This window comes from Poeciliopsis prolifica, unplaced genomic scaffold (assembly GCF_027474105.1).
Source record: "Poeciliopsis prolifica strain line A6 unplaced genomic scaffold, Auburn_PproV2 SCAFFOLD005, whole genome shotgun sequence".
NCBI classification, from domain to species: domain Eukaryota; kingdom Metazoa; phylum Chordata; class Actinopteri; order Cyprinodontiformes; family Poeciliidae; genus Poeciliopsis; species Poeciliopsis prolifica.
In genome coordinates, this window is record NW_026562380.1 from 8,051,697 (window position 1) to 8,071,781 (window position 20,085).

General features: G+C 38.5%; 1 protein-coding gene across 1 annotated transcript; it reads left to right on the forward strand.

Moving 5' to 3' along the window:
* Positions 1–3,807: 3,807 nt before the first annotated feature.
* Positions 3,808–18,850, forward strand: elovl5 (ELOVL fatty acid elongase 5). Its single transcript, XM_055030181.1, has 8 exons — positions 3,808–4,069; positions 8,226–8,291; positions 8,410–8,597; positions 11,891–11,968; positions 12,275–12,446; positions 12,746–12,870; positions 14,596–14,730; positions 15,833–18,850. Exons 2-8 carry the CDS (start codon positions 8,234–8,236, stop codon positions 15,959–15,961), a joined length of 885 nt encoding a protein of 294 aa, XP_054886156.1. The 5' UTR covers positions 3,808–4,069; positions 8,226–8,233; the 3' UTR covers positions 15,962–18,850.
* Positions 18,851–20,085: the final 1,235 nt, after the last annotated feature.

The window sequence follows — 20,085 nt, forward strand, 5'->3', positions numbered from 1 at the left end:
TGTCTCGTCTTCTTCCTGGCAACACCGTGTGTTTCTATTTCACGTCTGTCAGATGACTTGTTTCTATTTCTTCAACTAAACTTTCCATTTCGAGGCTTTTTCATAAGTCCCTGAACAGCATATGTCATTAGCTATGACTTTTTGTGACGTACCCTGCTTCTGAAGGGTTTCTATCTGCCGAGTAATACATCTATACAATATGAGTTCGGTTATTTTTGATTAAATGTCCAAGATAAACTATTTGATATTTTCTAACTCACCAAGACTTGTGACTGAGGCACATCATGAAATGTGTATGTCCAACCACGAGGTGGTGCTGTTGAACCAGAGTCTGATTCTACAGTGCGTTGCAGTGACAGATGAGAGTATTACCTCATTTTGACCTCTTAGATAAGATAATGATTATTGCTGCTGCAGACCTACCTAGTGGACACAGAGCTCTGGGAACATTTGTAGGTTTACTCAGATTAATTCTGATGTTTTAAAATTCCACATTTCAACTCTGAGACTATTCTGATTGATCCCCTGTAACACATTTTTATCTATCAGTTTCTATGTAATTATGTTAATATGATACGTTATAACTGTCTAAAAAGGCAGAGAATGATTAATATAAAACTAGCTGGCAAGAGGAACCTCCTGCCAACAGGTTTGTTACTTTATTCATAATTTCTCCTTGATTTCTGAGTCTTAATATGTCATCACCCTGAATGGAGAAGAAACCACACATTTTTGACCAAAAGTGGGAGGTCTAATGATTTGAATGCCTTTTTATATGTATGCCCTGCAGCAGGCTAGTGGTGCACTAGATGAGGTCTAGCTGAAAATACTTATCAAAGGTGGGAATAACCTGGAATGAATAATGCATGGAATATAAAACCCTATCATTTTGCATGTAAACTTATAAATTATGTTTGATTGAACAGTGCTGCAGCAGCACTTGTACAATCAAATGGAATGTATAAGTTTAAAAAACATTTCCCCCCTAGTGTTGCAAAATACTTTTTTCAGCTAAATCAGAACAAACAAAAGAGTTCTGTGTTTTATGACGGTTTATCATTACACTTTAAGTCCTTGAACATTTTTTTCCCCCCATACAAATGAGATGTTGCTATTATTTCATATTTCAGCAGAGCTGATACTGAGTGGGAGGTGGTTCCTGATCAGGCCACTGAAGCGACCAATCAGATCAGGTGACCAGGTTTTTCAGAAAGGGGGGCGCCCTGACTTTCTACCACTGGAACAAGACATCTCTACAGACTACAATTTGGCTCGGACAACATAATAACAGCTTGACAATGTGTTTCAACCTATTGATGCGTAATTTTTTATTTTTTGCATTGTATCAGATAAATGAATTACAGATGGAACCTCAGTTTGAGTTAAAGTTGCCAGTTGAAGTGAATACCCTGTGAATATAGTTTGTCATCCACAGAACAACATGTTTTGTTGTAAATGTTTATTTAGTCCAGTAGATAAAATCTTCCCTTCAAGAACATGGCACAACGAGAAATCAATCAATCAATCCATACTGACAAGCTGAGCAAGGAGACCCTTCATCAAAAAAGCAGATGTCATAGAGCTACACGCATATTTGACCTGCTGAGTGACATAAACACTGAAAAAAACAAGCAAAAAAATAATAATTCTCAAGACTAAAATGTGTAAAACAATACATAAAAAAATAATCATTTCAATAAAATAAAATATGAAAAACACTATTCTCATCAGGCTTGAGTGAAGGGATTGAAAGTATTTTTTGCAAAGTGTGGATCACTCAAATATAAAAGTAAGCTAAAGGAAATTTTTATTGGAAATGAAGGAAAAACATTTCCAGTGTCCAGATGGATTTGTTTAAAATCTGATGGTGAAAATCTCCAAATGAAATGCATTCACTATGGACATCAATATATTTGTATGAAAACATTAGAAGCTAAGAGTAATATTGATAAAATCCCATCACAAAACTATATTTGCTCGAATGTGTTTTGACTTTTGATGTTGCATTTTGTCTTTCAGTCTGGAGGCAAACAGGCTGCAGTTAAAGTGGCTTTTAAAAATCGACACACACCTGTTAAGATGGCAGGTTTATCACTTCTTTCAAAGATAATATCGTCTTCATCAGACAACTCATGATCAGACAAAAACAAACTGCAATGATCTGGCTGAATACATGAATATACCCTTAATATTATGCAGAGAAGTTACAAAGGAACAACATGATCTAGTCAAGAGATGGTTGCGACTACAGCATTATGCAAGATGCACACCGCTGCAGAATTAAGACAGTCATCAATGAGTGGAGGAAATATGGAACAAGAGCGACTTAACAAAAGCTGCACATTACTCCAAAAAATGAATGAGGAAACAGGAGATGAACTGCCAAGAGGAGCTGCAGGAATTTTTGCCAGGACAGGGATAACTTCTGACAACAATCTCTTGTATTTTGCTCAAGTTTAGACGAAGCAGCAGGAGTGCAAACAAATGGCTTATATTTCACATAAAACATGCAGACCTGAATGAAATCTCCCTAAACATTCTGAAATTAATAATATTAATTACGTGAAAAATTCAAGATTTAACTTTGGGAAACACTTTCCAAAAGGTCAATTTGACACAAAGCAGTGAAGCAAATCACCAAAGATAATATGAGAAAATTCAGTTAGGTAGATGAGCTCTGCGCAAGCTTCAAAGATGAAAAAGGCAGCTGCAGTGAAAGGTGGGTGAACAGTATGAAAAACTCCAAATGCTGGTCAACTTTGACCCAGAACCTACGGCGGTCAGCTAGTGAGCTGACGGTTAACAGGGAATTCAAAATATTTCCAAGGAAAATAAGGTTGGCAAAATGGCAAAATCTGATTAAAAGTTGCACAATTTAGAGGTTGCACAAGCAGGTTCCACCAGTTTTTACATCATGCAGTACTGGATATGTATTTCACGTTAAAGCTGGATATATATTTCACATTAAATTAAACGGTTTGAAATGACGAATCAGTCTAATTTGTTTTTATGTCCCAAAATCCCAGAAATTTAGGGGGTAGAGTGGACGTTCCAGAAAGCCACAGCTGTCTTGTTGCAGTTCTGTTCATTTTCTCCTCCGAGCTGTACAGAGGAACAATGTGATCTCACTGGGTTGTTCATCTAAAAGTATAACATTTTAAAGCTGCACTAAAATCAGTTCTTAGTCGAAATATTAATACTTTGGGTGTTTTCATGGGACCGAGAATGAAATTGTTCAGACCAGGAAAAAGCAGACTTCTCTGAAAACAATAAGAAAAGTGACTTCTGCCCCATGTTCCACTGCAACGTTGTGCCACCACCTTTGCCTCCTGTGAAACGTTTGTATTTTTTTTTATTTGAATTTCAGCAGAACTGGTGTGGAATGGTGGGCGTGGCTTGATCAGGTCAGAGCAGCTGACCAATCTGAGCAGAGCCGGCTCTGTGGGAGGGGAGGGCTTAACTTTACCCCTTAATGGTTTTACAACCCTTAAAATTTTCTTATCACAGATCAGATAAATCATTTTTAAAAAGGCGATGTACTGTAATTACAAAACGTTTTATCCTGAAACAAAAAAAAAACAAAAAAACATGGCAATTAAAAATATATATATATGGATGCTGCTTCATCAAAAGATGAGTGAAGGGTCGTGGATATAACGTTGATCTCAATAGTTTAAAAGGATGCAGAGATATATTTTTTTCTCTTTCTCTGAGAAGTCTTCTGACTCTCCCTGACACCTCACGTCCTCCCTGTCTTCACCTGCTTCCCTCTAGAGTCCATCTCCAGTCGTCCTCCTGACCACAGCCTGATGTCATCCTCTTGATAGTGAGTGGCATTGCGACACAGCAGGTCACCTCCTGGATATAACCCCAGCGGCAGGGCAACAGGCCAGGGCTGTGTGTTCCTCCCACTCCTCTCCACAGACACACACACACACACACACACACACACACAGGGAGAGAGGAAAGCAGAGCGGCACCGTGAGCTCAACACGGCCAGCCAAGGTTACTCATCAGTCTGCTGCACTCAGCTGCTTCTCCTCCACGTTTCCTCCACAGACCCTGTATGGTGAGTCTTTTGTTTTGTTTAGTTTTTTTCTCTCATTTTAACATGCTTCACTTCGCTTCGCTGTAGCGTCTGAACTTTAAAGCCGGGTTATTTATTGAAGTAAAGTTTGTGTTTGTATTCGAGTAATTCATCCCAGGGAAGTTTGCTGCGATTCATCGGATTGTTATGTAACTGCAGCAGCCGCCATCGGCTCGCTCGGCTCTTCCAGTTTCACCCGCGGCTGCTGGTTTGGTTTCCACTGTAAAGAGCAGCTTGATGTGAAGTTACTCTGAAACAATAAAGCGGTGACCCGAGGAGGAACCGCGTCTCCCACGATGGACGCTCCAACGCCGGCAAGAGGAGCTCAGCTTCGCCGGCGGAGGAAAGTTAAGAGAGCTCCTTCTAAGGAAAAGTCTGGAGCCTTCTTCAGGTTTATGATCTCCACTCTCTGGATGTTTTGACATTTTCCAGTTTAGCCAGTCGATATTGAAACATTGCGGAGAGCGACTGCTATTGCGTTATGTGATCTTTGGACAATCATTCATATATCATAGTCAAATGTACGTGTGCTTGCAGAATGACCTCATCTCTCGGGACAATTCTTAATTGGCTATAGAGGATTGGACTTTGACTAGGCCATTCCCACACTCTGGCTGCACTATCTTATTGGATAGTGTAGCTGAATGATGCTGTGATGACACTGATTATGAAAAGAACAAAAAACACATTTGTGGAGAAGCATTGTATGGAAAGTCCATGTTGTTAGCATATATAATTTGGATCACCCAGGATGTTATCATGCCGATCGTGATTCAATGTCTCATTCAGCTCTCTTCTAAAGTCTTATATTGTCACGCTGGTTGTTTTTTATGGTCGCTATCCTGCTTTTTGGGTTTTGTCCAGCTTTACCTCCATAATCATCTCCATCCATCTTCCCATCTACTCAGACCAGCATCCCTGCAGCATCATGCTGCCACTTCGTTTCAGTGTTAGTTTTCTGAATTCAGACGGAGGCCAAAAAGCTTCTTCCACATGTTTTCCCGTGTCTCCAACCTTTAAATTGGACTTCTCGTGGTATTTGTCCGAACGACGGCTTTCTTCCTGCAGCAGTTTCCCGTCAACAGAGTTCCCCACCTGATCTCTGCAGATAATCCAGAGTTTGACAGACTTGTAGCTGCTTCCCTGATTAATGCTTTCATTACCCAGTTTGTCAGTTCAGGTGGAGAGCAATGGTTTGGGGTGGCCATTAATGTGTTGATAATACTCAGCAAGATGCTAAAAGCTTCAGATACTGCTTTTAAATTTAAATCACTTTATCCCTGACCTGTAAGGGGTGTTCTTCTATTAACCTCTTAACTAATTAGGTGAGTTCGGAAGGCACTTTTTTTTTCTTCTTTATTTCATACATGTCAGAGGAACAAAAAAAAATCATAAAAATATTAAACATAAACAAAACTTTCACATTAAGTTTGAGAAAGAGCTAGAAGTAGCCAAAACTTGCTAAATCTTGTCCAGATAGGTTCGACATCATAGATTTACACACATCTAATTTTTACTCATTTCACAATTTCTACTCCTTCAAAACTGTATCTGCACAGTTACAGATAGGTCAGCATGAAAGTAATTCTTCACATGCTTTCCATGCATCCAGACTGACAATCTATCTTTTGTTTTGGCTCCAGTTATGGCCACTCAGATTATGGCGTTGCAGCCTAACATGTAACTGATAGACAGAGCAAGGGCATCACTGAGGTAGAGTTGACCGAAATAAGCCAGGTGTGGAGAAACGCAGCCGTCAGCAGTATTCTGTATTGTCTCTTGACAGCGGTTTAACCCACTGAGTTTGACCAGTCTGTTCACTGGGATAAAGGAGGAGGCTATCTGAACAAAGCGTCTCCACAAACACACATTATTCATTTCTTACCTGATTGATGATGTTGTTTCAAAAGGCTTAAGAGAGCATACTGGCTTCTACTTTTCTGATCTGAAACATGAGTTTCAAGGGATCATCTCTTCTGGTCAGGGTAGGAACCAAATATCATCTTGCCTGGAATTCACCCCAGAAAATGTTTCACTCTCTCTAAACGTGTGTAGTATGTTTTGTTTATTTTTTTTATTTTTTTGTATTCAGATCAGGAAATATAGCAGCAGTTTTTTGGGGGGTTAAAGTCTGGGGGTTAGGTATCATCAAGTATGGTGTTTTGTTATCTTCTTCAGAAGTCAAAATAAATAATATAAACTATAATAAAAGGTGGAAAAGTTTTTTTTAAAAAAAACAAACAAACAAACAAAAAAAACTTTTGTTGATGCTACTTCTTTTGCCATCGTTCCCTTAAATGAATCGATGCTTGTGGTGGGTTTGGAGTCGGCCCCAGGGCCACACAGGGAGACAGGAAGCGATGATTTATTTCAAAGAAGAGTTTGCGAGTGTGAAAAAGAAATAAGAGGAACTGGGAAAACCCACCAAAGAGCTCCGATAAGAAATGATGTGCTTGCAATTGTCTGGGGGAGACATGGAAATATAAATACTATAAAGACAAAACAACAATTTATCAAATGCAGCACCAAAAGATGAACAAAGCTTATAATGCTTGTATTCACGAATCCATAGTCTAAGCTTCTTCTGTGGCAATTTTGTGGGTCTGAAACTGCTGAAAACCATCATCCCAGAAGATGGTGTGCAAGTCGTTCTTTCATTTCATTTTTTATTAAACACCTTGAATTTTAAATCTGTTATATTTGCTTTTTTCCTTAAAAAAATCAAAACTTTAAGGTTTTTCTACCAACCTTTCACACTGTTTTGCGCTTACAGTGTAAATAAACAGCTCTGTGCCTCGACTCTTTCTCGCTCAAATTGTATATATTGTGTGTGTTCCAGTATCTCACAGAGGAAATAAACTTCACAGAAAACATGCTGCGTCTCCTGATGTGCGTCCAGCCAAGGACACAGGTGCTTATGCAGTGAGAGAGGCAGCTGTCTGTGATGTAGTGAAACGCATTTTAATGCATTTCAAGAAAATACATCACAAAGAGTGCAGACTATGTAATTCTCTCAGGATGTTGAAAATAGTATGACTGGTCATAGTAGCTCTGGGGAAATACCGACTTTAGGCTGTTTTCTTGAATGACCAGGTTTCTTGGATTTATTCATCTTTTCTCTCAGCAGCAGCAAAACATTATTTTTGAAACATTACAATAAAGATAGAAGCTTTCTTGTTCTCATTTTAATCTTCCATGAACAGTAGGAAGAAAACTGGAAGATGATCAGCGATGAATCCATTTATCTGTATTTTTGTATTGATTTTTGTGAGGTTACTGCAAACCAGTCTGACCTGAGACCCTTGAGTTCAAGCGGTGCTGCCGGTTCTACTGTTCACTCTGGGTCTCAGTAAACTACACGGTATGGACATTTATTTGGTCAGCTTCAAAGATCAATAGCACTGAAGCCCAACTGTATGTTTGACGCTTCAGCTTATGGCTTTGATGAGCTCTGCAGAATTACAGTTTAAGCGAATCACAGAGTTGACCATGTGACTGTTGTTATTCCTGAATTCCTTCGAATTAGTAACATTTGGAGTCAGATTGGTCTTTCTTCTTTCTACATGCATTCATGGGTCTTCTTGGGTAAAAGTTGTACTACACTCACTACAGAAAAAGGTTGAGCTCTACTCTCTGTTTAGCTTTCTTGACGATTAATGTTTTCAGAGAAGGGATGTAGAGCCATGCTTTAACTTTCCATTCAGCGTCTGTTAATGGGATTCCATGACATAAACTAACACAAAGTTGTGGATGTTGTAATACAGAAGGGAAATTAAACACGGTCTTCAATATTTTTCACAAATACAAATCAGAAAAGTGGGGTGTGCACCACATGGGTCATTGATAATGACTTACAGCTGCAATTACAGCATCAGTTCTTTGACGTCTCTACCAGCTTGTTTGGTTGCTATTTAAAAAACTTTTTTTTGTTTTCAAACTCAGTTGAACTGGTTGGTTGGGCCATAACTCCTTCCCTGTAACAACAATATGATATTTTATAACCTTTGTTTTCACTTTGCACGCAACGCTAGCTTTTTTTTTTTATAAAGATTTAAGCAATCATTCTTTAGCTTTGCTGGACATCAAATATGACATACTATGTCGTCAATTAATTTTTATCTCCACGTTGTGTTTGCAGGTAAAAAAATGGAGACCTTAAATCACAAACTAAATGCCTACTTTGAAACATGGATGGGTCCCAGAGGTAAGAGCCGTGATGCTCATTCAAACACCAATAAAATGATTCCTCTCTGCTTTTTCACCCACTGACCTTTCTTCTCTAATTCATCTCACTCGCATTCTTCTTTATCTCTTTGTTTCAGATAAGAGGGTGCAGGGAATGCTCCTGCTCGACAGTTACCTACCAACCTTTGCACTCACAGTCATGTACCTTCTGATCGTGTGGATGGGGCCCAAGTACATGAAGCACAGGCAGCCATATTCCTGCCGAGGCCTCATGGTGCTCTACAATCTGGGAGTCACCTGTTTGTCCTTCTACATGTGGTATGAGGTGAGCAGAGTGCAGAAATGAGTCAAAACAGTGCAACGTCACAGCAAAGACGCTTAGAAAAATACAGATAAGGACCAGAATCAGGTGTTTTGTTCATCTATATTTACAAGGAGACGTGTTGTCAGAAGTTCATGGGAATAAAGAACAATATTCATTTTACGCAAACATATACCTATAGAAATTAAAATCAGAGAAACTGATCATTTTAAATGTTCTTGTCATTTTTTTTCCAGTGGTGTGTTCTGCTGTCATTGTTATGAATACTTAAAAGATCACTTGTGTTTTTGGTTTTCTGTCATTCGTTAATGTTTCAGATGATCAAAATAATATCAGACAGATAACTTGAGTTAATATCAAAAGGCAAAAAAAAAAAAAATGCTGAAAACACAACTGCCCAGCTTGGTAAATCATGAATAACCTATGATTAACAATTTAATTTGGATTACTGAGTTCATTATTAATCCATTCACCTGTTGAAGTAAATTCATATCAGTCTGGAACAGATTATAATGTTATTTTCAAGACTTTGGGACTCCAGCAAACCTCACTTGGGAACCGTTATCAACACATGAAAACATTTAACAGGATTTCCTCCAGGAGCTCACAAAGAGTTCACAGTAAAACCCCAGACCAGCATCTAAAGCACTTTATCTCACTTGACTTGGTGAAGGTCAGTGTTCATGACAATAATACATAAACTGGGCCAAGAGAGCGTCCTGGGAGGAGTCCAGAGGTGAAAGTCGTCGGTGTGGGACCTTGGGTTCACATCATGGTGGCTGAAATAGCCAAAATAACAACACAACCATTAGTTTAATAGTTTGAAAATCTCTTTTTTCAAAATAAATGGCCGTTTTTTTTGTTACAAAATCTTTGTCTGGCGTAACATTTGTTTGATGATCCGAAACATTCAAGACATTTGCACCACATTGCTCACTTGCCCAGCCATTCTTTGCACTTATTTGAACCAACATAAGATCTTTCTCAACCCTCAGGAGACTGTTAGTTCATCTTAGCACGAAGCCTTAAAAACTATGGGCATCAGCAGGTGTTAGGATATAAACATAAACCAGCTGTGATGAATCTTCACATCTAAATTAGAGAAAAAAATATTTCAACCATTTCTTCACTGCTGCTCTTTGTTTTGATTGTGTCTCACTAAAAGCTGTGCCTGAGGACAATGTTATCAGGAAAAGACAAGGACATATAACAGGATGCTGATAGGCCGACTGTTTTAGAAATCAAAACTCTCACATGTCCTGATTAACGTCAGCACAGCCAGCCCTATATTTCTCTGTGTGTTTCCTCTTCAAAGCAGCTGACGAAGCTGCTGAAATTGATAGATACAGTGATGTAAGCACACTTGTGCGTATTTGGCAAGTTGGCATAGACTGAGCTGTCACAGCAGCAAGAATATATATTTGTTGATTTGTTTTTCTGTGACACAGATGTAGCGATTGTGTACAGCAGTCCTGAGTATCTGTCCTGTCGTTCACATCCGGCTTCCAGTCTTGCCGTCTGCATTGCGTAAGGTCCCAGTGAACAGTTGGCCGTTTTATTCATTAAACTCTGGACTATGCGAATGGCCCAGTCCCAGGGTGAACTTTTAGTGGGCCAAATCTGATGTCACCTGATGTGAATCAAAGTGCAGAGCAGCTCTCTGCTTCCTGTCTGCCTGCCAGCGCTCAGTCGATATTCAGGCTGTAATGTGTTTTGTTTAATATGCCGGATAGTGGTTGTTACAGAGAGGTTAATGTCTGTGTCCACATAATGAAACAATTCAAACTCAAACCAGAATTAATCTTCTGTCTGTTGACACTTCAGTAACAGCCTTTTGTTTTGTTGGCTTTTCATCCACAGATGGTGAATTCATGTATTTTTACTTTCATGTTCTTTGAACAAAGCCATCTCTCTTTTTCTTTTGTGTTATCACATTCAGCTCTCTCTACAGTTATTGGTACTCTGTGTACAAAACCTTTAAAATAGATGTATTATTTTCTGCAGTATCACAAAAGATTTTTAGTCATTTCAATTTTTATCTCCTTCAGCATCCTTGGCATGGTGGCAAGAGAAACTTTGTTCAGCCTTAATTTCTCAAGAGGTTTGAAACATTTCAATCGCCTGTGGACATTGGCATAGGATATTAATAATAAAACAACTGTAACACCACCTACTTGTTGTTATACTAGATCAACAAATTCACCAGTAATCCTTAGGTGCCATTCTGCTCTTTTTACAGTAATTCTAAAATAACAAGCTGATATTATCTGGTTAATTTTTCAGACCCGATTGTCGGACCCTTGACAGACTTTGCAGTTTAAATCAGGCATTACTTTAATAACTGTTATGGGTGAAGCTCCATTTTTCAAGAGCAAAACACGTACTCCGCTCTGCTGGTGAACCCAGATACGTATTTCCCCTCCAAACGTGGCACAAGTTAAAGGGAAATAAACCGCCTTTTCAATTAGATACAATTGTGGCCTTGAAAGGATAAAGAAATCACTCGTTTCCATACTTTGTTGTGTGTCGAACCAAATTCCACACAGTCAAATTTGTCTAACCGGCACAGCAATAGATAGAATAGAGGCACTATTGTCACTCTTGTGCTCATTCTGAGTAATTATCCCATTTTAAAAAAAACTAAAGATACAATTAAACCATCCTGTGACCTCTGCTAACCTTAAAAAGTACAGAAAGCTTTAAAAATGTTTCACTTAAAATTGCTCTGCATCAGTTGCTTGGGATACCACTGATTACAGCAATAGCTGTTTTGTTTGTTAAAAACAAATATTTCCAAACATGATTGCAAGAAACCAAACATATTTAAACATTTGTACATACCTTTGCATTGTGAGTGATATTGTAACATATCCAAAAAAAAACAGCTAAAAGAAACACTTGTTTATCATAAATCATTGGTATTTCTTTTTCAAATACTTACTGATCAGCAAAGTGCTTTCTATTTTTGATTTATTTATAAATTGTTTCGCTGTAGAAGACATGTGTGTCTCTCAGCTGGACCATTAATCTTCTTTTGGGGCTTGAAGGTTCTGCGGTTTTATCATCTGTGGTTCATGGTCGGCTCAAACCAGAGTGGGCTACTGAAGCCAAGTCGATCCAACCTTAAGCAAGAGATAAGAAACTTGATCTGCTTTTCTAAGTTGCTCTGTATTGATGTGTTTGTGTCGTTACGCTGGAGCAGTGCCTTTAGGCTCCTCGCCGTCTTTTTGTTGACTTCACTGTTGTGATTTTACAGCCAATTCATTCATCGTTTATCTTAACGGCTTCCTCTGCAGCTTGCTACGAGTGCATGGTACGGCGGATACAACTTCTACTGCCAGAACACTTACAGTGCGCCAGAAGTGGATGAAAAGGTCTTAACAATTACACAAACTTACTGTTTATCACTGCATGCTGTTTACTTTTGCGTGGCATTGTAATAATGATTTGTTTCGACTCACTTTAAGCAAAGAGTCGCATAAAGATAAATACTGATAACAATGAAAGTTTTTTTTTTGATGACCACTTGATTTTATTTATTTTGATTGGTGATTCATAAAATTAGCCTACACTAACTTTATGTTGTTCTGAACTAGAATCTACCTCCAGAAACGCTGTTGTTTGTTTGTTTGTTTTTATTTGTGTTTGTGACATTCCTTTGTGCCGTGACCCTCTTCCAGATCATAAGTGTCCTTTGGTGGTACTACTTCTCCAAGCTGGTCGAGTTCATCGACACCTTTTTCTTCATACTGCGGAAAAACAATCACCAAATCACATTTCTCCACGTCTACCACCACGCCAGCATGCTGAACATCTGGTGGTTCGTCATGAACTGGATACCCTGCGGTCACTGTGAGTGTTTCACTCAGATTCACACTCCTCCGCCTCCAGAATCCTTTGTTTTGTTTTGTTTTTTTTACCATTTGGCCCCTTAATAGAGCTAAATAATTCAAGAGCTTCCTCGTTAAAGTCACGTCTGAAAGCAGTTAGTTCTCCCTGCACAGTTGAAAGGGCACACTAACCTGAAAACTGCAGCTCTGTGCGAAAAGCTTTTTGTTTGGGAGCTTTTCATCCCGAGAAAGCTTTAGGAATTATTCATGTGTCTTTTTTTAGTGTTTGGTGCAGATAAATAACTTCGCGTCTCTCCTCAGCATATTTCGGGTCCTCCCTGAACAGCTTCGTCCACGTTGTGATGTATTCCTACTACTGCCTCGCAGCCATTCCTGCCCTCCGACCGTACCTCTGGTGGAAGAGGTATATCACCCAGCTGCAGCTGGTAGGTTCACTCAGAGCAGTCGGTTGCTTTTCTTGAGTAAAGCAGAAAGTCGCGGAAATGTCCCCGCTGAAATGTCCCCACATTTTTGTAATGTGAAAAAGTAAAACCACGATAAATCATGTCAAAGCTTGTCCTCTGATACAATTCAGTGGAAAAACAAATCGAGTTGAACAAGTATGCACACCCGTGCACAAAACTTGTTCATTTAATTTGACATTGTTCGCCCAGTTTGCCTGGAAAAAGTTCACCAAATGTGTCAAACTGAAAGGACATCTTCATTTTTTCTGTATGATTTCTCTGAATATTTTTCTGCCGGCTCAGTTGTATTTCAGTGTGAGCACAGTTTCATTGTACTGATGCACAGGGCTGTTTCTGTGCTTTTGAAGCCTTAAGCTGTGAGACATTTTCAGCTCTTGTCTTTTCCTCAGGTCGCTTCCTGCATTTTGACAAAGCTGTGACCTCGAGTCCGCTGCATACGTGGAGAGTTTGAGCATTGTTCAGATTGAGTTATATTGTAGCTCTGTCACGAGAATCTCCCTGAATTTGCTGCCTGTTCAATCATAATGCTCTCTGAAGTGGAAAGTTTATATGACGAGAACGTCTTGTTCACTGTATTCTAAAATGTCAATTGAATGGCTTAAAGAGCTTGGAGGATTTTTGCTGGATCTATTTGTGAGAATATTTCCTGCCTTGATGAAGTTTATTTGAAGAATTTTTCCCAAGGTGGACAGACACCATCCTGAATTTATCCTTCCTACACATTGTCTTATTTGCATTAAATCCTTATTAAAGCAAAACCTCAGATGCGCCAGGAAGAAATGGAAAGTGCACTGGCAGATATATGCTTATTTACTTAAATATTAACTTATAATCGTTTTTTTTTTTGTTTGTTTTTTTGTTTTATCTGAACAGTCAGCTTCATTTGAGTCAGTGTTTTGTTAGTTTCTAGCAGTTTTGTGCATCTACAGAATGCAATTCTGTCCATTTTTCTTTGGAAAACACCTCAAACTCAGTCAGATATATTATGTTGGGGGCACCCGTTTTTAAGTCTCTGCACAGATTTTCATCTAGGTGTTGGTCTTTACTTTAATTGGACCATTCCGACAAGTAGCTCTGAGTGTAGTTAAAGGGTTGTTGTCCCACTGGACGGTGTTTTGTCGCTGCTTCAGTTTAACTTGTTCCTGCTGAAGAAAAGCGTCCCCACAGCATAATACTGCCACCCCCATGGATAGTGCTAATTTATGGGTCTATCCAGATTCCTCCAGATCTCATTGGCATGTTTTACCTGCTTCCCTGATAAAACTCTCCTTGCTCTGTTCAGTTTGAGTCACTTTTCTTCACAGCACTTTCTCAACTGAAATGGCTTAAAATTCAGATCAGCAGATTTTGTGGGGACATCTTGCTAAAATAATTGCCCCATTTAGAGTCTAAATTGCCTGATCTCTTGTATCATATGGTGCATGGGAAATACAATTTAATATGCAACTTTTTTTCATAGAGTCTCCTATAGGTGTCAAAATTGTTAAAGAATTGGTGACATAGGAATTCAGTGTTCTTAATAGAAAAAAGGGAAACTTATTGTGTGTCTGCTGAGCCTTTTAAAAATAGCAAACAGCAGTTGTTTTATTGTTCTGTTTAAAAAGCGGATACAGACTCATTAGTCTGTTCGTCTTCCCTGTCCTTCAAGCGCTTCAGTGTTTGCAAGTTTTCTTGTTCTCTCCGCAGATCCAGTTCTGTTTGACCGTGATGCAGACGGCGTTGGCAGTGGTCTGGCCGTGCGGCTTCCCCATGAGATGGCTGTACTTCCAAATAAGCTACATGTTCTCGTTCATTGTCCTTTTCACAAATTTCTACGTCCAGGTGAGATTCTTCTGCCTTTTACATGTAATAGTCGAAGACATATACATGTGTGCTATAGATATATAGCACACATGCAACAAACCTCCCTGAACACGGATGTGTGGAATCTGTAGAGTAACAAACAGAATGATGCCCTGAGGTTCAATAGTTTCTTTGATAAATTGCGTCACTTGGGATGATTTGTTTGCTCCTTTTTTTTATTTCTGCTTTTAAGCTTTAGTCCTCATTTTGTACGATTCAGTGTTTTATGTTATGTTGCTTGTTTTTTCTTTCTTTGAAAATCATAACTTCGGTCGTAGATCCTTTCATATTGTGTGCATTATCATGCCTGGCTTAACAGGAAAGCTAACTTGACGACCCATTCTGTTTCCTCCACGCATTTCTGTGTTTTCAGAAATGCGTTTCATATTTTTAAGAAGAAACGAGAGCCTCTGAGGTCATGTTTCCATTGTCATATTACTCTGAACTTTTTTTCCCCTCTCTATGTTTATTGTGTGTGTTTCAACTGCTGGTGTTAATATGAGGGAAGTTCCTGTTGAGCGAAGAGGAAGAGTGTTACTGAGTGTGTGAGGGTGATGAAAAAATGCTAACTATTTTTATACTGGTAGACAGACGATGCAGTGAAATCACACAGGTGTCAATTCTGATCCTAGAAATCCATCCTGATTCCTGGAAAGGTGGAAAGCCTTATAAAAACCGTTTTAAAGCCATTCAGAATTAATTATTGTGACAGCAAAAGCTTTTAATTTCTTTACAATAAATATTTATCTGTCATAATTTTTTAACACATTGCATTGCCACACTTAGTTGCCTTTGTTTTTCTAAGGAATTTTTATAAAGATTTTCTTAGTTATACTGTAAATCTACCCTAAACTAGACTCATTCAAGTGTTTGTTGTTCTGTAATAGATATTCTCATGAGACAAAATGTGATTTATGCTGATTGCATATTTTATAACATAGCTATACAGTCTGTTACATCATAAACCATATGATTAAAGTGCAATTTAACCTTTTACTTCACTTTGTTTTAGAAGTATACATATATGTCACTGAAAACGTATTCCTCAATTGACTTTGTTTTTTCTCTCTTTCCACTCTAGACGTACAAGAAGCGCATCGATTCTCAAAAGAAGGGGAAGCAGAACGGTTCCTCCGCGTCGGTAAACGGACACGCCAACGGAACGGCGTCGATGGAGCACACAGCGCCCAGAAAGCGCAGGGTGGATTGATATTTGAGAAACTACCACCAGTTTCCCACTGTAGCCCCTTAGGTTATGCTGCTAGAGTTATATGAATATTTTTATCTAGAATAGACCAGACCAGCACTCACCTGGATAAAATAAGCCATAGCCACAGACAACACATGCAGAAACTTTTCCTTTATTTCCCTCACATAAATACAAAATAGGTCTGAACTACTGAATCATTATAGCTGTAAGTGAAGAGTACTTTAGTATTCCTGAATCTTTCCACTGCGCCTCCCTCGCCTTTCGGTCTGTTAATTCTAAGAAAAAGCTCAGTGCACTCAAACATACAGTCAGAAAAATTCAGCAATGCTTTGCACAACAAAGGTCCAAAGATTAACAACAGAGCATGTTGGCAGAACATTTTTTTGCACATCATGATATCAGTTTAAGAGACGCTTTAAAACAAACAGCAATTAGTATGTTTTTTTTATCCTGCATCATGATACATATGTGTCTCACTTTATCTTATTCCTGCTTGCACAATCCAAACTTTTGGTCTCAGTCAGGTACTTTTTGTCAGGTCGGTTTGAAATGCCGAGCCGTCTCATCAAGACCAAAGTGTTGCTCATATTAGCATTCAGGTCAACTGTGTCCACAGCGTGAAAGGAGAGCTCCTGTGTTTTCAAAAGCAGGACAATAAATGATCCAACGGTGAAGGAGTTTTGTCAGAACATTAATTCTCCTTTCACACTGTGTTGCATCGACTCAATTATTCATCTGAGAAATCATTGCAGGACATTATGAGAAATGCAAAAAGCTTAAATGTTGTGTTGTCTGTTGGTTCTGGGCAGTTGCATAAGCTTTCAACACGACATATTTTTACCTGAATAAGCTGATGTTCAGAAACTTCTGAAAAAAAAAAGTGAGTGCTGAAAACTCTAACGCGACTGGATAGTTTGGTATCAACACTACATTACAGTTTTAATGGAACTTAAAAATCTAGATTTAACCCTACATGAAGAACATCAGAAGAAAATTAAAAAAAAAAATTCAAACAGAAAAATTGAGTTTCAAATCCCTGCCTGTGAATGGCATTAGTAGTAACTCTGCTTGCTCTTTAATAGATACGTTTTGGTGCAGACATTGTGACTATTGAGTGGCTAAAAATAGCAAAGGTTTCTCTCAGTAATCCAGTGAACCTTGACCAGTATGCAGACCAGCAGCCGCACCATCTTACAAAGGGAGGCAATGGAAAAAGCTAATGGAGTTAAACGCTGTTAACTTTTTCTGTTAGGACAATTCAGGAAGGTGGCTTTGAGAAAACAACCCTCGAAAACGACATCAAAACATTTCAAGCACCTTCCATTCTTAAACAACACACAAAGTATTTTCCATGCAATATTAATGTTTTATATGAAATTTCAGTTTTGCAATTCGATATTTATCTAGACCTAAACTGTGAAACAAACATTTATCATCCCAACTTTCATTTATCAGCAAAATGCTGAAGTTAGCTCTCAGATCTGGCAGTGTGGTTAAGGCTATTTTACTCGTTTCTTGGACCAATTTTGTCAGCAATGCTTTGACTTGTCAAATTTGAACTGTATTAAATGCAATTGTTTAAAAAAAATGAAAGAAACTTTGGTCATCCATTGTTGTAGAGAGTATCATACATTTGCTTTTCTGAGACAATAATAACAGAAATACATAAATACATAAAAGCTTTAACTTTTAACACTCGTGTGTTAACCCTCTCAGGCTCAAATTACTTGCAAAGACTAGCTAAGTAGCATTTAGCTGTTGCAAATCTGCAACATCTGCCTGGAGAGGGTTAAAAGTTCAAACTTATAGCATTTTTATAAATAAACGTGCTGCCTTCTGGACCAGCTAATATATTTTGTCACACAGCTTAGAATTATAATTTTCACTAATCAAATTCATCAAATGTGTTTAGTTCCTTCAGAATCCCTCATGTTGATTTGTATCTCACTAACAATTGAAAATCAGAAATGTTAAGTTTTTTTAAAAAAACAAAACGTATGCGCAAGTTGATTTTGATAGAAATAAGACAGTGGAAGTGTAGTGCGTAAGGTTGCAGACAGCACGCTTAACTCAGCGTAGGCGCTGCAGAGTGAAGCACCCACTCTGTTCTGTCACAAACCGAACCCATCAGACCTCCTCTTTAGGTCTGATGGGTTCAGACAGAGCCAGGCTGGATGTTTCCCGCTAAAATCTCCGGCCCGGTTAACTGACTCCAGCTCTCAGGGCACACGTACGTAATGACTCAGTAAGACGCTGCCCAAACACGCAGACCTCCGTTCCCTCCTCAGTTGTTCGGAAATGTGAAAATCAGCAAATCCACATTTCTCAATGCCGTAGACGTCCACGTCCGTGTAACTGCTAATATTATAAAAACATACCATAACTGTAGCTGTTTTTGTTCAATTTCAGGTGTATTTGTATGTATTTATGAGCAGAGTTAGCACTGGTTTAATTCATAAAGAAGGCAAAAATGAATGTAATGGTATGATATATATATAAATATATATATTTCTGAGGTCTGGTGTAAATTTCAGGTGATATGTTATCACTGATGCTTTACTTACACATTAAAAACAAACTACAACTCTGACCAGTCACAGCGTCCAGCATTACTTTTTTTTTCCAGGTGGAAAAAGATGTAAAAATGAATAATGTTTCCATGGCAAAAATGAAACAACATGTGTATCCCTCACTCTGAGATCCTTGTCTGATCAGAACTGTGTTGCAATAATTGTCATTTGTCAACTGACGTTTGTTGGCTTTAGTTTGAAACTTACTTTGAAACTTACAACTTCAAATGGAAACTTTGCTTTGAAGCTGTAAAGTTTTAATTTTGTATCAAGTACTAACTTAAGTAATCAAATAAATATTTGCTTTTGTTATGTTTTATCTTCCTTGTCCCTCTCTATGAGAAAAGTTAAAAGTTAGGATGCTGAATGTAAAAACGAGATCAATAGATTATATGTTCAGTTTTTTTTCTTAATATTTTTCTGACAACGGCTCCCACCAATTGTGAACTCTGAGCGTGATAGGGTCAAGGTTTCACACATTTTTGGGATTCTTGGTCATAACACTGAACCTGATAACATTTGTAACTGATTTGGTTTGGCAGACTCGGACCACAAATTGTGAACAAAGAAAAATTAAGATACACCGTTCCAGAGAAAAAAAGAAACAAAGAAAGAAAGACTTGCTTCTGGAAGACTTTTTCGCTCTGACGTTCTCGCCTCACACACCGTGTGAGTGGGCTTGGTGGACTGGAGTGTGACACACTGCACCACGTGTTGGGAGCACAGAGAAACTCTTTGTGAAGTTTGGTGGCATGCTTCCCAGGCAGTATTTCAAATAGATACTCCCTGGTTTTGTGAAGCCGTCGTGTGAGGCAGCAGAGGAAGGTCAAGCGTACGCTGCCCTCCACATTTCTCCACACGTCTGGTAAAGGTTTGCAAAAGCCTCGGAAAAAAATTAATCTGCTACTCCCTTTGTCACAGAAAATTTGAAGGGTACATGAAGTCTGAATTTTCACCACTTTTCATACTCAAAGTGAAAATGATCCTGGTAGAAACTTCCATGTTAGAAATGGAGAAAAATTTTTTTTGTTCCCACAGACTTGCTGAAGTCAGACATCAGGGTGTGACATGGACAAAGGTAGTAATAGTAAGATCTCTAGTTTTACATAAGGCAAACATGGTGAGATGGAGGAAGTTAATAAAACTGTTCTTGTAATTTAATAAAACCTTTTTTTAAATCAGTCCATTGATCCAGGGCCACACTTTAGACAACCCTGCTGTACTGTTTTAAACGTGGAAGCTTTTTATCTTTTACATCAGTTCATTAAAAGCTTCTGAAACAGCTAAAGGCAGCAAATAATTTTATCCATTTTTATCTCCGTAAATCCCTTTGGCTCTGCTTGTGTTTGGTTCTCAGAAAATACATGGATTATACTGATGCGTTCAGCTGTAGGACAAATGCAGCAAGTCAGAAATCAGATCTGTACTGTCTGTTCACCGGGGTTGTGTAACAGGATCTCCACGACTTTTTCACGAATCATCATTTTATCGCCACAGCTGTGCGTGCACAAACAAATGTATTTGCATTGTTACATATTGCAATACCAAGACCCA

What these genes read in the sequence shown, in the direction of transcription:
- elovl5 (XM_055030181.1), top strand. Translation starts at nt 8,234, where the DNA reads ATGGAGACCTTAAATCACAAACTAAATGCCTACTTTGAAACATGGATG. An exon ending in CCTTCTACATGTGGTATGAG is followed by an intron (nt 8,598 to 11,890) that starts GTGAGCAGAGTG and finishes CTTCCTCTGCAG; the next exon opens with CTTGCTACGAGTGCATGGTA. An exon ending in CGCCAGAAGTGGATGAAAAG is followed by an intron (nt 11,969 to 12,274) that starts GTCTTAACAATT and finishes ACCCTCTTCCAG; the next exon opens with ATCATAAGTGTCCTTTGGTG.